We start from the raw sequence: 14,871 nt of genomic DNA, 5'->3' as shown, positions 1-14,871 counted from the left end.
GGAGCAGGGGCAGGAGGCAGGAGCTCAGAGCAGGAGCAGGGGCAGGAGGCAGGGCTCGGAGCAGGGGCAGGAGGCAGGAGCTCAGAGCAGGAGCAGGGGCAGGAGGCAGGGCTCAGAGCAGGAGCAGGAGGAGGAGCAGGAGCAGGTGCAGGAGGCAGGGCTCGGAGCAGGAGCAGGGGCAGGAGGCAGGAGCTCGGAGCAGGGGCAGGAGGCAGGGCTCGGAGCACTCCACCTCCCCTACGGCCCATCCACGGGATGCTGTCCAGGTTCGGGCAGGGACAGGACACCTCCTCCCTCTTCCCTCCCTCCCTCCTCTTCTCCACGAAGGCAGTATTTGCACTGAGCTACTCAGACCCAAGTTCCTGTGGCCTTCACAGCCAGAGGCCTGGCCGTAGTAGTACCCCAGGCCACGGTCTCTCAGCACGCGCCCACCCTGCGGGGCGGCCCCTCTTCTCGCAGTGTCCACCCTGCATCCAGTCTGCATTCTCCCTAGCTTTGGGTCATCTGAAAATCTGGTGGTCATGCCTCTCTCTGGCCAGAGGGCAGCTGCCCAGGACCACCATGCCAGGCCAGCATCTCTGACCCTCAATCAGTGGCCAATCCAGCAGCATCCCAGGGCTCTGCCCGTGCCCCTGCTGAGCACTCCTGCAAGAACCTCCACCCTGCAGCTCCTGCCTGCACCCCTGTTGCTGGGCTCCAGCAGAGGCTGCACAGCCCCTCGGGAGGCAGCACCGGGAGACCCACATGCCAGGAGGGAGAGCCCCCTGCAGCCTCCTTCCCCTGTCCCTCACGCCGTTTCTTAGCATTCAACTTTGGGAAGTCCAAGTCGGCCACCCAGAGGTTTCCAAGATGTGGGAGAATCACCGCACTTCCAAATTTCACCAGGAGGAAAGTTCCAGAGAGGGGTGGGCCTGCTAACACCCCCTTCCTCACAACTACCAAGCCACTCCTAATGTGCATCTGGGCATTTGGGGTCAGGCGTGTTATGTATCTGCTTGCTGGTGGCAGAGTCCACAGGGTCACAGCAGGAAGAGGGCCGGGGTTGGTCCCCTGGGGCCGTGTTGAGTGTCATTTCTGGGTGGCTGCTGGGATGTGGGAGAAAGGAAAGGCCCCTTAGCTCTGTGTCCTCCCAGGGCTGCAGCAGGTGAAATGGGGCTGGGGTCCTCTAGGGAGAAAAGCTCCTATCAGGGCTGAGCTCTCATTGGCCCTGGCCCCGTCCAGACAGGAGCCAGGTCCAATTTCTCTCCATGTGCCCCCCGCCAGCCTGCATGGAGCCCTCCACGTTTCCTAAAGTGACTACTCCGTGAACACAAAGAACAAGAATACACAAACACACTCTCCAGAGTGCACGTCTGCCTGTGCCGATGGAAGGAGAAGGGTGTTAATGCAAAACCCTCTGTTTCTGCTCTTGAACTCCTGACCTCAGGTGACCCACCCACCTTGGCCTCCCAAAGTGCTGGGATTACAGACGTGAGCCACCGCGCCCAGCCAAGATCTTCTGTTTCTGAATTCCCCCCACTGCTTCCCTCTCTGGACAGGCACACGCGAGGGCGGCTCCACGATGGGCTTGAACCTGTGGCAGCTGCACGGATCAACCGCATCCGAGCACCTGGATCTCCTCTGAGCATCTAATTATTCCTGATAGGTTATATCATGACTGTTAAACAGCTCTTAGAAACCAAACTCGTCCCTCTGAAAACATCCAGGCAGAATTTACACGGAAAGGTGGATCTGCAACTGTCACTCAGAGTCTGGGAAGAACAGGAGCGTAAACATTTAGAGCAAGCAGCCAGCAGCACTGCACGGCCGCCAGCCTACCTCCAGACGGACGGGGAGACCGCGCCCTTCTCACACCCACGGCTAGGGAACCACAGCAAAGTTACAGATTGTCTACCATACCATACCGCCAAAAGACGAGCTTGCCACCTCGGCTAACCGTAGATAATTTGTAATATACTAAAAATGCCAAGGCTGGGCGCAGTGACTCACGTCTGCAACCCCAGCACTTTGCAAGGCCGAGCCTGGAGGACCTGGAGACTTAAGGCCAGGCGTTCGAGACCACCTGGGCAACACAGCAAGACCCAGCAACTACAAAATATAAAAGTAAAAAAATGAGACGGGCATGGTGGCACGCATCTGTAGTCCCAGCTACTCGGGAGGCTGAGGTGGGAGGATTGCTTGAGGGCAGGAGTTTGAAACCACCCTGGGCAACACAGCGAGACCCTGGTCTCCACAAAAAGTAATAGTGAAAAAAAGATTAGCCGGGCATGGTGGTGCCTGCCTGTAGTCCCAGCACCTCAGGAAGCTGAGGAGTGAGGATCACTGAGCCCAGCCAGTCAAGGGTGCAGTCAGCTATGACTGGGCCACTTCACTCCAGCTTGGGTGACAGACAGAAGCCCTGCCTAAAAAAAAAAAAGAAGAAGAAGAAGAAGAATCATGGTAGGAAAGAAAAAAAAAACAGGAACATCTGGATTCAACCAAGAATTTATTTTTTTTTTTTTTGAGACAGACTCTCACTCTGTTGCCCAGGTTGGGGTGCAGTGGTGGGATCTCGGCTCACTGCAACCTCTGCCCTCCGGGTTCAAGCAATTCTCCTGCCTCAGCCTCCCGAGTAGCTGGGATTATGGGCGCACACAAACACACCCAGCTAATTTTTTGTATGTTTAGTGGAAACAGGGTTTCACCATGTTGGCCAGGCTGGTCTCGAACTCCTAACCTCAGGTGATCTGCCGGCCTCAGCCTCCCAAAGTGCTGGGATTATAGGCATGAGCCACCATGCCTGGCCCACTTTAAATTTTATTTCCAACAGTCTCAGATAGGCCAAGCTTCCTACACTAGGTCTGTTTGCTTGTTTTGGTGAATTACATTCGCTCTGATTTTTCCCTTCTTCTTTCTATGAAAAGGGGAAGTAACAAAGTTTCTACTTTCAGGGCTTTGCTGAGATGCAGGTAAAGTTTAACCAGGAAGCAAAAACAAATCCATAGAGCAAGACAGCACTGGTGCCAGAGCCAGCTGCCCGTGTGACCCGTGTCTCTCCCTCAGCCAGATCTTCCAGTCCTCATTTCCAGAACCTGAACAGCTCTAACTAGATGGTCGCTGGAGGCTGACCCTGCACCAGGCCTCTCTGGAAGGTGGCACGCATGGGGTCACTCTTGCCTCTCCAGGCTGGAGAGCAAAATGCGGGTAAAGAATTCCTCTGTGTTCCTGCCTGCTTCCGAGGCAGGCTTACCTACATTTCAATGAATTCCGCTGAAAAAAAGATTGGCGTCCGAGGAGTACACTGGGTTTGACAGTCTGAGAGCTCCCAAGAAAAGCTTTTAAGGGTTTTAAGATGCCTAAAAACCACACATGAAGGAGTCCACATTGCCCTGAACATCCAACTATTTCAGCATCACTGTATTTAAACCCGGGGGGGCACAGAAAGCCATGCAGTGGTATTCCCAGGGGCCCCACTGTGTGCCTGGTGTGGCAGGAGGATGCTTTGGAGGGGTATGAGCTTGAAGTGGGCATCACCAGGGCAGAGAGAAGCTGTCCTGGAAAGGAGGGCATCCCCATAAAAAGTGTCGGGGAGATGGGAAAGTGTGGGGTAGAGAAGACAAGGGATGTGCACCAGAGCCCAGCACGTGCAGAAGGCTCCGAGGATGGACTGGGTGAGGCTACAGATCAAGAGAAGAAAGAATCCCAACCCCATACACGCTAGCCCAATGCTGCTTTCCAAATCTCAGATAGCTCCAGGGGACGTTACGTTGCCAGGACAGGGCTATGCACCCAAGTGTTCCTCCCCATCCTCCCTTCCTGAGTCCTAGGCAGGTGCCATGGACATTACAGATGGGTATAAAACAGCCCTGCCTCAAAGGAGCTCCCAGGATAGAGTGGCTGGCATAGCAAATGGGACCAATGGGCAGTCTCTGGGATACAAAACATTGGCTTGGAATCCTGATTCTGATTCCCCTAGGTGAGATCCCTGGTGAGTTACTGAATCTCCTGTCTCAGTTTCCTTATCTGTCAAAGGCAGGTTGGAGGCTTAACAAGACAGTGTAGGAAGACAGTTGGCACAAAGCTGAGATGGAAGTGCTCAATAAATTGTGTCTAAGGCACGCACTCGCATGTGCGCACGCGCACACACACACACACACACACCCTATGGCTTAGAGCAGAGGTTACTAAACTCTGGGAGATCACAGGCCAGGAAAATGAAGAAAAATAAATTTCATGGTCCTGTCGGGATGCCCAGCATTATACGCCTCCAGGATAAGGTGTCTGCAGAAGTGAGAAGCACCGTCACTCACTGCTCCTCAGCAGTGAGGACACTCGGCCCCACTGTCAGAGAAAGGTCAGGCAGAATAAAGCCCAGTCCTCTGAGTGAAACCCACTGCGCTTCGAGCAGAACTCCCTCTCAGGCCCTGGCTCTCCTCATCTCACCACAGATGGAGAGAGCTGGTCAGGAACCAGCCAGGCTGACCCTGGAAGGAGGAGGCTCCGCCAGCCCCACCCCCAGGCCAGGACAAATGTGGCTGTGGTTGAGGATTTGAGGAAAAGCACGGGGCCTTGCAAGCACTGTCATGATCGTTCTCATCAAGAAATCCCCTTTGCGATTTGTAGTGAGCCACTCCGGGTGCAGCCAATGAGACACACCCTCCCACGCCCTGCCTCAAGAAAATCCACGTGCAGGGCTGACCCAGGAGAGAGCTTCAGTTCACAGGAGCCCAGCCAAGCATGGTGTGGAGGGAGTCAAGCTTCCCTGTCCTGGAGGACACATGGGTGCTCACCCTTGCATAGGTCATGCCTCCTCTCAGAATCAGGAACAGCCACGGTGCCCCCTCTCACCAGCACACACGTAGTCACACACAGACCCAGCTCCTCCATCTTCAATCAGTGAACTTCTGAGAGAGCTGCAAAGCCAGGCAGCCGCCATCCCTTGTGGCAGAACACGCAGCAGGTAGGAGTCCTGCCTCGGTGCCAGTGTGCTGGGTGCTCCTGCCGGAGACGCTCCGTGCGGCATGCGTCCCTGGGCTACCAAACAGCGCACCTGCACACCTGCTCTGGAGGTGAGGGTCTCCATCTGGCCTCATGGACAGAGAACCTGCCATGAGAGCTGCCTAGAGAGATATACTTGGGGGGTCTCTGCCAGACTAGATCCCAGGGGCCTGCCTGGTGCCTGATGGGAGCTCTCTGGGAACAATAATAAACCGCTGAGATTCCACAAAGAACGAGGGTGTGTGCTGAGATGTCCGTTCTTCACAAGGCTCCTCAGATGCTCCAATGAGTCCGTGACCCCAAAACGTGAAGAATAGCAGCTTTCCATCATTTGCAAGGGAGCTTCTGAAGGCAGCCTCAGTCCAAGGGGGTCTCCAGGGGCTGCAAATCCATCCCCAGTATTTAGTGGTGCATGCCTGGTCTCGGCCCTTGCCGCCTGGTCCTTTCGTTCAAAATACACAGGTATATATTTATATTCATGTAATGTGCTGTTGTTTATATTCACACTCGTCTCACTTCTTTCCTACCGGCAGACGGTTCTGCAAGTGTCAGGAAATCCGCTGCAGCCAGAGAGCGGATCGCTCCATCCATCTGCTTCCCTCCACTTGGCCTGGGGCTCGGTGGATGCCGAGAGACCCAGGCTTCCGCTGAAGGAACTGGGGACACAGCATCCTCCATCCAAAAAAAAAAAAAACACGCTCCGCACCTGGACAGCGACACGCTTCACACCTGGACAGTGACACGCACCACACCTGGACAGCGCTCTCCCTGCTCCAGGAATGAGCTCCGCAGCCCCAGAGCTGAAGAGAAAAACATCTGGGACAGTGAAGAGAGCGTGATGCAGCGCCGACACTCCCCTTGTCCTCACAGATTTGGGGAAACGCAAAACAGCATCCAACGCAGACTCGGAAGGAGAGGGCAGGGGTGTTATTCCGGCTCGGTCCATCTGCACTGCTGACAGGATCGTTTCATTCAACTGCTTGGGGACTAGGAGTTTCAGGGGGTCTCCCAGGGATGCCGCATTCCTAATTGCCCCCCTTACCAAGTTCGCAGTGACTGACAGCTCCCTGAGACACCCCCCGGCCACGTGGGCTACTCCACACTCCCTGGCACCAAACCCTGTACTCAGTACAGCACACTCTGGCCATACCGGTCAATTTCCTTTAATTTTTTTTTTTTTAAAGAAAACATTGTATTGAGATAGAATTCACACACCAGTGAATTCACTCATCTAAAGTGTGTGACTCAGTGCTCCCAGCACTTTGGGAGGCAGAGGAGGTGGATTGCTTGAGCTCAGAAGTTCAAGACCAGCCTGGGCAACGTGGAGAAACCCTGTCTCTACAAAGACATAAAAATCAGCCCAGCGTGGCAGTGTGTGTCTGTAATTCCAGCTACCTGGAAGGGGGCCAAGGTGAGAGGATCACTTCAACTATTGAGGTCAAAGCTTCAGTGAGCCATGTTTGTGTCACTGCACTCCAGCCTCGGTGACAAAGCAAGATCCTGTCTCAAAAATATAAACTAATTAAATAAAATGTAAAATGCAGTGGGTTTTAGTGAGTTCAGAGTGGGGTATCTATCATCACAATCCATTTTTGAGCATTTTCAAAAACAATAAAGCAAATCTGTGCCCCTTAGCCACCCCCTCAACCTCCCCATCCTCTCCCTCCATCTCCCCCCAGCCACTAATTACTTTGTGTCCATACCTTGGCCACTTTGAGGCATTTCACATACATGGAATCTCACGATGTGTGGTGAGTCAATTTTCTCTCGTTCCTTTTCACTTCTCTTTTGGGAAAAGCTTTGCAGTTGTCCAGATCGCCTCTGTGGATGACTGTTCAAGTTACATGCTTGAATCACTTCAGAATATGAGACGGGAACACGCTGGGACCACCTGGGTTTAGCGTCCACCTCAAAGCCTATTCGTTATATCCTCAGCTTTCACTGAAGTCAAAGGTATTTGAAACCATTTTGTTTTTTGCAAAACCCCTCCTGCGAACACTGTGTCGCGTGAAAAAAAAATTCTTCCTAGATGAGAACATCAAGACAAATCTGCTTTCCAGATGAACTGATATTAGACAAAAGAATTCTGTTATCCCATCTTTCCCTTCTTGCCCTGGCTGCCAGGAAGCTCAGAGGTTAAAAACCAGATGTATCCATACAAAGGCTCTCTCATCCTACAGGTGGGTCCTAGAGACTCTTCATGCTTCAAGTCAAGTTTTACCAGTGTGGCATGCAGCACAGTCATTTGGGAAACCAGCTAAAAAGATTTCCACCGAATCTGATGTCCTATTAAAATCTGCAATTTAAATCACAAGCCCAAAAACATTCTCAGATTTGGCTTTAAAGTCAAAGTAAAATGTCACAGTCCTTTTCCTAGGACTCAGAAGACATTCTGGGGGGAACAAGTCTAGTTCCTCCTCTTGCGACGTCTTCGTCCTCACCCAGTGAGCATTCATATGCATCACACCTGTTTGCAGGCGCTGCAGTGAACACGGGAAACGCGCCCACTCCACGCAAGAGGGCTGCCCTTGCTCTAAGACAATGAGACCATCTTTGGCCAAGATCGCAGGATTTCTATCAATGAGTGGGCTGAGCACAATCCTCTTCCCTGGATGCAGAAACTCAATCCAAGTCCTCAGAGGGTTCCAGCAGTTTCCATGAATCCACTTCCTCAGCATCAAACACCAGAGCTTTGCAAAGCTTTGGGGTGTTCTTGCCACCGGTGATCCCTGCTCTGGTAGGAGAGGTTTCTCCCCCCATTTCCCTCACTGGGAAACCAGTTTGAAACAGCGGTGGAGGCACAGGGAGAGGCGAAGGAACCAAAGACGCCATGCCCGCTTCTGCAGGGCCCAGGACTGCCGCTGCCTCCCAGGTAGGTCCAGGGGGCTCGGGGGCTGAGGCTCTTTAGAGAAAGAGCAAAGGTGAAAAGGAGCATCTTCACGGGACAGCAGGGACTCCTAGCAGCTGAGGGGCCAGGCACGGGCAGTGTGGCTCTCAGAACAGAGGCAGGTATTGCCCACACGGCCAGCAGCTGGCACAGGTGTGCCTGCTACAGCGCATACTGTTCCGTGCGGACGCCAAGCTGCCCGGGTCCTCTCAGCCCTCTATTCTGGAAAACACAGTTTGCTCCAACCTTTCACTTTCCTGAACAGTGCCAAGTTGAACATCTTTAGGGTCACAGTTTCACTGCACTCGTCCCTCTGGATAGATCCCCAGGGACAAGGTTTTTGAATCAAGGTCTATCTTGCTGTAAAACAGAGGTTTAAACACCACACAGAGGAGAGCGCAGACTCTGTCCTCTGCGCCTTGGAATTGCTTTTAATCATGGCATGAGCTATGCGGGACGTTAACCTAAACAGCACTGCAGAACTCTGAGGGTCTCATTCTGACATCACCCACCCTGGAAACATGACTCCCTGTGGGAAAGGCCCGGCGGACGCACATGAGCACTGGCTGTTCTCCCTTCTACAAACGTGCCACCCCCCTCTCTGGCTCCTGCCAGCCTGCCACCTCCATCCACACAGAGGAATGGCCTTTCTGATAAGCAAACTGGAATGACCATGTCTTTTATTTCCTGCCTTATGACATTTCAACATGTAGGGGAACATCACAGACACAGGGAGAGATGCCCCTTCCAGAGCTGGCTAACTCCCAGGCAGTGAGTGGCTTCCTTGAGGCACACCTCGCATGCACAAGCCAACCACCTCTTCCTCAGCTCCCGTGTACCCAGCCAATATGCACCACCCCTGCCCTGAGGCACTCCAGGGCCAGCTGCCAGACAACCAATGGCCTCCCCTACAGCTCCACGCCCACTGCAATGGTTCACACTGGCCAGGCCTGCACGGCTCACCCAGCCCGGCCCTGCCTCTCTCACAGACACCCCCAGAAAGGCTCTGGCCTCAGCTTCCTCCCAGCTCCTGCCTCCTGACCAAACCCTGGCACTTCTGGGGCTCACAGCCTCCTGCTCTTGGGAAATGGAAGCCATAAAACCTTCTTTTGGGAAATCTTTCTGTCTTCCCTCAGTCACCTCCATCAATTCAAATCCTGCAGTAAAAATGAGGCAGTTGCAGCCATGAAGTGAGGAACCTCGCACCGGTTCCCCTCTGGATCCCCCATCTACAAACCAGGGCTCCCCAGCCCCCAGAGGGACAGCCTCCCTTCTTTTCCACCAACAGCTGAAACACACACAGCCGGGACTTCTTTCTCCTGTAGCCAAAAGACATCGTGATTCAGCGCCATCAGCTTTGCTTGAAAAAACGGCCTTCCCCAACCCCGTATTTCCCAACAAGTGACCTCTCTGCTCAGCCTGCCGTGTTGGGAGACTCAAATGTGATGATGGGTCTGGCTCAGGATCCCACTGCTGTCTAAGCAAGGCTGGTCAGAAGCTAACTGGACTGAGGCCAAGGGGGTGTCACTGTCAGACCCCAGGCCCACCCAAGCGCCCACCTAAACATGTGTCACGTGCCACCCCAGTCTGCCCTGTCCTCTGGGACAAAGTATCACACAGTGGGTCCTGACTGGGAGTCACGTTGCAGCTGTCCCCTCGTGTAATTGCTAAGACGGTGAACTGGGGGTCACAAAAGGCCCTTCTAGACCACCAGGTGCTTGATGGGACGCCAGGGGTGGCCACGGCCTTCGGTTCTGGTCTCCATGCGCTGGGGCCATGGAGCGTTCAGCCTTTCACAGCCCATTCATCCTCCTCTCAGCAGGGAGGGAGAACAGGATGGGGCTGCGTGGCGGTTTCCTCCTGGCTCCCACGTGCACAGAGGAGCTGGCTGTGCTGCAGGTGCATGGAGCCACTTCCGCGGGCCACCCTCCCACAGCCACGCACGCATGCCACCAAGGCAGGCATGCCCCGACGCGGGACGTCCTTCATCAAAACCCCTTATGATAGTGCAGCTGCATGCCGTGCGAGTGCCGGAAGGAGAACCAGAGGCCCCAGCTCTCACCCTGGAGCTGCGGCAGGGGCCACACTCTCACTGAGCCTCGATGTCCACCAGGGTCCCAGCAGGGACAGAGCCAAGGGACCTCTGGCCCTCCGGCCCCCCCACTCCCCAAGTCTGTGCCTCCCTGACTCGCCTCACCCTGTCTGAACACGCCGCTCTATCATCTCGAGCCCTTGTGTCTCCCAAGGCGCCTCCAGCGGCTTCTGCCCTGGTCACCCCTGGTTGTCCATCAGCAGGGCCCAGGTCCTGGAGGCACCAAGGGAGCTGCAGATGGGGCCTCCTGCCAGGACAGGCCCCCTGGGTGAACGTGAGGTCAGAGCTGAAAAGGAAGCAGGAAGGCCTGCTAAGGATGAACCTCTTCTCCCAATCAGCATGTGCGGAAGGCCGCGGCCCCCACTGTTCCCTGAGGAGGTGGCCCCACGCAGCCACCCGCAGCAAGGCGGCTCCCACTCAAGGCCCTTCTCGTGTCCTCGGACACCCTGCCACCTTTCTCCCGGCACACAGTGTAGCCACACCCGCTCAGGAGTTCACACCTCTGCAAACACGATTATTTGGCAAAAGCCAGACATGACACCCCGGAAGCAGCACCCCCACTCTGTAGCCAGACCGCAACCTCTTCAGGGACAAGGAGCGGAGTCAGGCTCCCGTGGCACCCAGCACCACCCTGGCACGCTGCTGATGCTCAAATCAAATCTTCCCAGCCACAATGAGACAGTGCCCCTCACCCTCCAAGATGAAGACAACCGAAAAAGAGAGAGGGGAACGGAAGCAGGCGGGGATGTGGAAGAAGTGGAGCCTTCATCCGACGCTGGAGACGAGGTCAAATGGTGGGGCCACTCTGGAAATCAATGCTCCCTCCTCAAAGGCTTGAACACAGGGCTGCCACATGGTCCACCAGCTCCACTCCTGGGAATCCACCCCAGAGAGATGAAACCGTGTCCACACAAAAGCTTCTACAAGAACGTCCGAAGCAGTATTTGTAAATGCCAAAAAGTGGGAACCACCCAAATGTCCAGCATTTGAGAAGCGTAATATTGGATTAATAAGATGCTGTATCATATGATGCAATATTACTCAGCCTTGAAAAGGAATGAATCACTGAATCATGCTAAAAGTGGGCAAACCTTAAAAACATGATGCTGACAGAGAGAAGACGGACGCGAGGGTCCCATATACAATTCCATTTATGTGGCATGTCCCCAGTGGACACATCCACAGGGATGACATGGAGGTTTGCAGTTCCCGCGGCTGGAGATGATTGACAGGGATTCAGGAGGAGGGACTGACTGCTGATGGGCGCTGGGTTTTTCTTGGGGGGTGGGGAGGTTTAAACAAACGATGACTTTTCACAAATGTTAATGTTGATTTTGGCAATCACTGCTCCACTCTGAAAATGCAGCCACACGCCGCTGTCAACACTTCAGTCAAGGAGGGAGAGGGACTGTGTATGCGACGGCGGTCCCGTAAGATTACAATAGAGCTGAACACTTTTTATCACCAAGTAAGGTCACAGCCACCGCGACGTCATAGCTCAATGCGTTCCTCATGCATCTGTGACAATGCTGCTCTCTACAGACCTCCTGCACTGCCAGTCCAATGGAAGTCTAGCACATACAACTTTGTAGGTACACAGAACTCAATAATGATAAGAAAAAACTATGCTACTGGTTTATTCATTTACTATAGTTTTTAGAGTATATGTCTTCTACTTGTTAAAAAATAGAGTGACTGGGCGCAGTGGCTGACGCCTATAATCCCAGCACTTTGGGAGGCTGAGGTGGAAGGATCACCTGAGGTGAGGAGTTCGAGACCAGCCTGGCCAACATGGTGAACCCCTGTCTCTCCTAAAAATACAACAATTAGCCGGGCATGGTGTTGCGTGCCTCTAAGTCCCAGCTACTCAGGAGGCTGAGGCAGGAGAATTCCTTGAACCTGGGAGACAGAGGTTGTGCTATTCACAAATGTTAGTGAGCTAAGATCATGCTATTTCACCCCAGTCTGGGTGACAACAGTGAAACTTCATCTCAACAGAATAGAAATAGAAATAGAATAAGAATAGGAGTAAACTAGGGGCCAGGTGCAGTGGCTCACACCTGTAATCCCAGCACTTTGGGATGTCAAAGCGGGTGGGTCACTTGAGGTCAGGAGTGAGACCAGCCTGGCCAACACAGAGAAACCCAGCCTCTACTAAAAACACAAAAACTATTGGTGGCACGCCTGTAATCCCAGCTACTCAGGAGGCTGAGGCTGAGAATCACGTGATCCCGGGAAGCGGAGGTTACCCTGAGCCGAGATCATGCCACATGCCACTGCTCTCCAGCCTGGGCAACAGAGCAAGATTTTGTCTCAAAAAAAAAAAAAAAAAAAAAAAAAGTAAAGTGCAAAACAGCCTAAGGCAGGTCTTCCAGGAGATGTTCCAGAGGAAGGCACTGTGATCACAGGAGATGCCAACTCCACGCACGTTACTGCCCCTGAAGACCATCCAGCGGGACAGGATTCGGAAGTGAAAGGCAATGATGTTGATGATCCTGATCCTGTGCAGGCCATGGCTAGCATGTGTGTTTTAGTATTTTTTTTTAATATATTTTATTGTACTTTAGGTTCTGGGGTACATGTGCAAAACAGGATTGTTGCATAGGTACACACATGGCAATGTGGTTTGCTGCCTCCATTTCCCCGTCACCTATATCTGGCATTTCTCCCCACGTTAACCCTTCCCAACCTTCCTACCCACTGCTCTCCCTCCCCTATTTCCCCATAACAGACCCCAGTGTGTGGTGCTCCCCTCCCTGTGTCCATGTGTTCTCATTGTTCAACACCCACCTATGAGTGAGAACATGCGGTGTTTGATTTTCTGTTCTTGTGTCAGTTTGCTCAGAATGATGGTTTCCAGATTCATCCATGTCCCTACAAAGGACACAAACTCATAGTTTTTCATGGCTGCATAGTATTCCATGGTGTATACGTGCCACATTTTCCCTGTTCAGTCTATCACTGATGGGCATTTGGGTTGGTTCCAGGTCTTTGCTATTGTAAACTGTGCTGCAATGAACATTAGTGTGCACGTGTCCTTATAGTAGAATGATTTATAATCCTTTGGATATATACCCAGTAATGGGATTGCTGGGTCAAATGGAATTTCTATTTCTAGGTACTTGAGGAATCATCACACTGTCTTCCACAATGGTTAAACTAATTTACACTCCCACCAACAGTGTAAGAGTGTTCCTATTTCTCCACATCCTCTCCAGCATCTGTTGTCTCCAGATTTTTTAATGATTACCATTCTAACTGGCGTGAGATAGTATCTCAATGTGGTTTTGATTTGCATTTCTCTAATGACCAGTGATAATGAGCACTTTTTCATGTTTGTTGGCCTCATGTATGTCTTATTCTGAAAAGTGTCTGTTCATGTCCTTTGCCCACTTTTGAATGGGTTTTTTTTTTTTTTTTTCTTGTAAATCTGTTTTAGTTCTTTGTAGATTCTGGATATTAGCCCTTTGTCAGATGGGTAGATTGCAAAAGTTTTTCCCATTCTGTTGGTTGCCAGTTCACTCTAATGATTGTTTCTTTTGCTGTACAGAAGTTCTGGAGTTTAATTAGATCCCATTTGTCTATTTTGGTTTTTGTTGCCAATGCTTTTGGTATTTTAGTCATGAAGTCCTTGCCTATGCCTATGTCCTGAATGGTTTTGCCTAGGTTTTCTTCTAGGGTTTTTACGTGTTAGGCCTATGTTTAAGTCTTTAATCCATCTTGAGTTAATTTTAGTGTAAGATATCAGCAAGGGGTCCAGTTTCTGCTTTCTGCACATGGCTAGCCAGTTTTCCCAACATCATTTATTAAACAAGGAATCCTTTCCCCATTGCTTGTTTTTGTCAGGTCAAAGATCGGATGGTCATAGATGTGTGGCATTGCCTCTGAGGCCTCTGTTCTGTTCCATTCGTCTATATCTCTGTTTTGGTACCAGTACCATGCTGTTTTGATTACTGTAGGCTTGTAGTATAGTCAGGTAGCATAATGTCTCCAGCTTTGTTCTTTTTGCTTAGATTTGTCTTGATTCTGTGGGCTCTCTTTTGGTTCCATATGAAGTTTAAGGTTTTTTTCCAGTTCTGTGAAGAGGGTCATAGATAGCTTGATGGGGATAGCGTTGAATCTATAAATTACTTTGGGCAGTATGACCATTTTCACAATATTGATTCTTCCTAACCATGAGCATGGAATGTTTCTCCATCTGCTTGTGTCCTCTCTTATTTCCTTGATCCATGGGTTTGTAGTTCTCCTTGAAGAGGTCCTTTACATCCTTTGTTAGTTATAACCCTAGGTATTTTATTCTCTTTGTAGCAATTGTAAATGGCAGTTGCTTCTTGATTTGGCTCTCTTTAAGTCTTTTATGGTGTATAGGAATGCTTGTGATTTCTGCACATTGACTTTCTATCCTGACATTTTGCTGAAGTTGCTTATCAGTTTCAGGAGATTTTGGGCTGAGACGATGGGGTCTTCTAGATATACAATCATGTTGTCTGCAAACAGAGACAGTTTGACTTCCTCCTTTCCTAACGGAATACCCTTTATTTCTTTTTCTTGCCTGATTGCTCTGGCTAGAACTTCCAATACCATATTGAATAGGAGTGGTGAGAGACGGCATCCTTGTCTAGTGTCAGATTTCAAAGGGAATGTTTCCAGATTTTCCTATTCAGTATGATATTGGCTGTCGGTTTGTCATATATAGCTTTTATTACTTTGTGATACGTACCATCGATGCCTAGTTTATTGAGGGTTTTTAGCATAAAGGGCTGTTGAATTTTGTGGAAGGCCTTCTCTGCATCAATTGAGATAATCATGTGGTTTTTGTCTTTGGTTCTGTTTATGTGGTGAATTACATTTATAGACTTGCGTATGTTGAACCAGCCTTGCATCCCAGGGATGAAGCCTACTTGATCATGGTGGA

General features: G+C 51.5%; 1 protein-coding gene across 9 annotated transcripts in view; it reads right to left on the bottom strand.

The window, feature by feature from the left end:
- The window catches only part of SHANK2 (SH3 and multiple ankyrin repeat domains 2), a 687,472-nt gene that overhangs the window by 633,841 nt on the left and 38,760 nt on the right, over window positions 1–14,871 (bottom strand). For 5 of the 9 annotated variants that reach the window (XM_032282487.1, XM_032282489.1, XM_032282491.1 and 2 more), the window contains exon 1: window positions 940–1,377. The exons of 3 other annotated variants lie outside the window; for them this stretch is intronic. In XM_032282487.1, coding sequence (XP_032138378.1) covers window positions 940–960 — 21 coding nt within the window. In that variant the 5' untranslated portion in view covers window positions 961–1,377. Of the gene's footprint in view, window positions 1–939; window positions 1,379–14,871 lie in introns of those variants that run through there. One more of the 9 variants, XM_032282488.1, reaches the window with a different exon arrangement.

This window comes from Sapajus apella, unplaced genomic scaffold, assembly GCF_009761245.1.
Source record: "Sapajus apella isolate SASKATOON/1434 unplaced genomic scaffold, GSC_monkey_1.0 scaffold14, whole genome shotgun sequence".
Lineage (NCBI taxonomy): Eukaryota > Metazoa > Chordata > Mammalia > Primates > Cebidae > Sapajus > Sapajus apella.
Note: the sequence above shows the minus strand (reverse complement) of the source record. Positions and strands in the feature narration are given on the sequence as shown.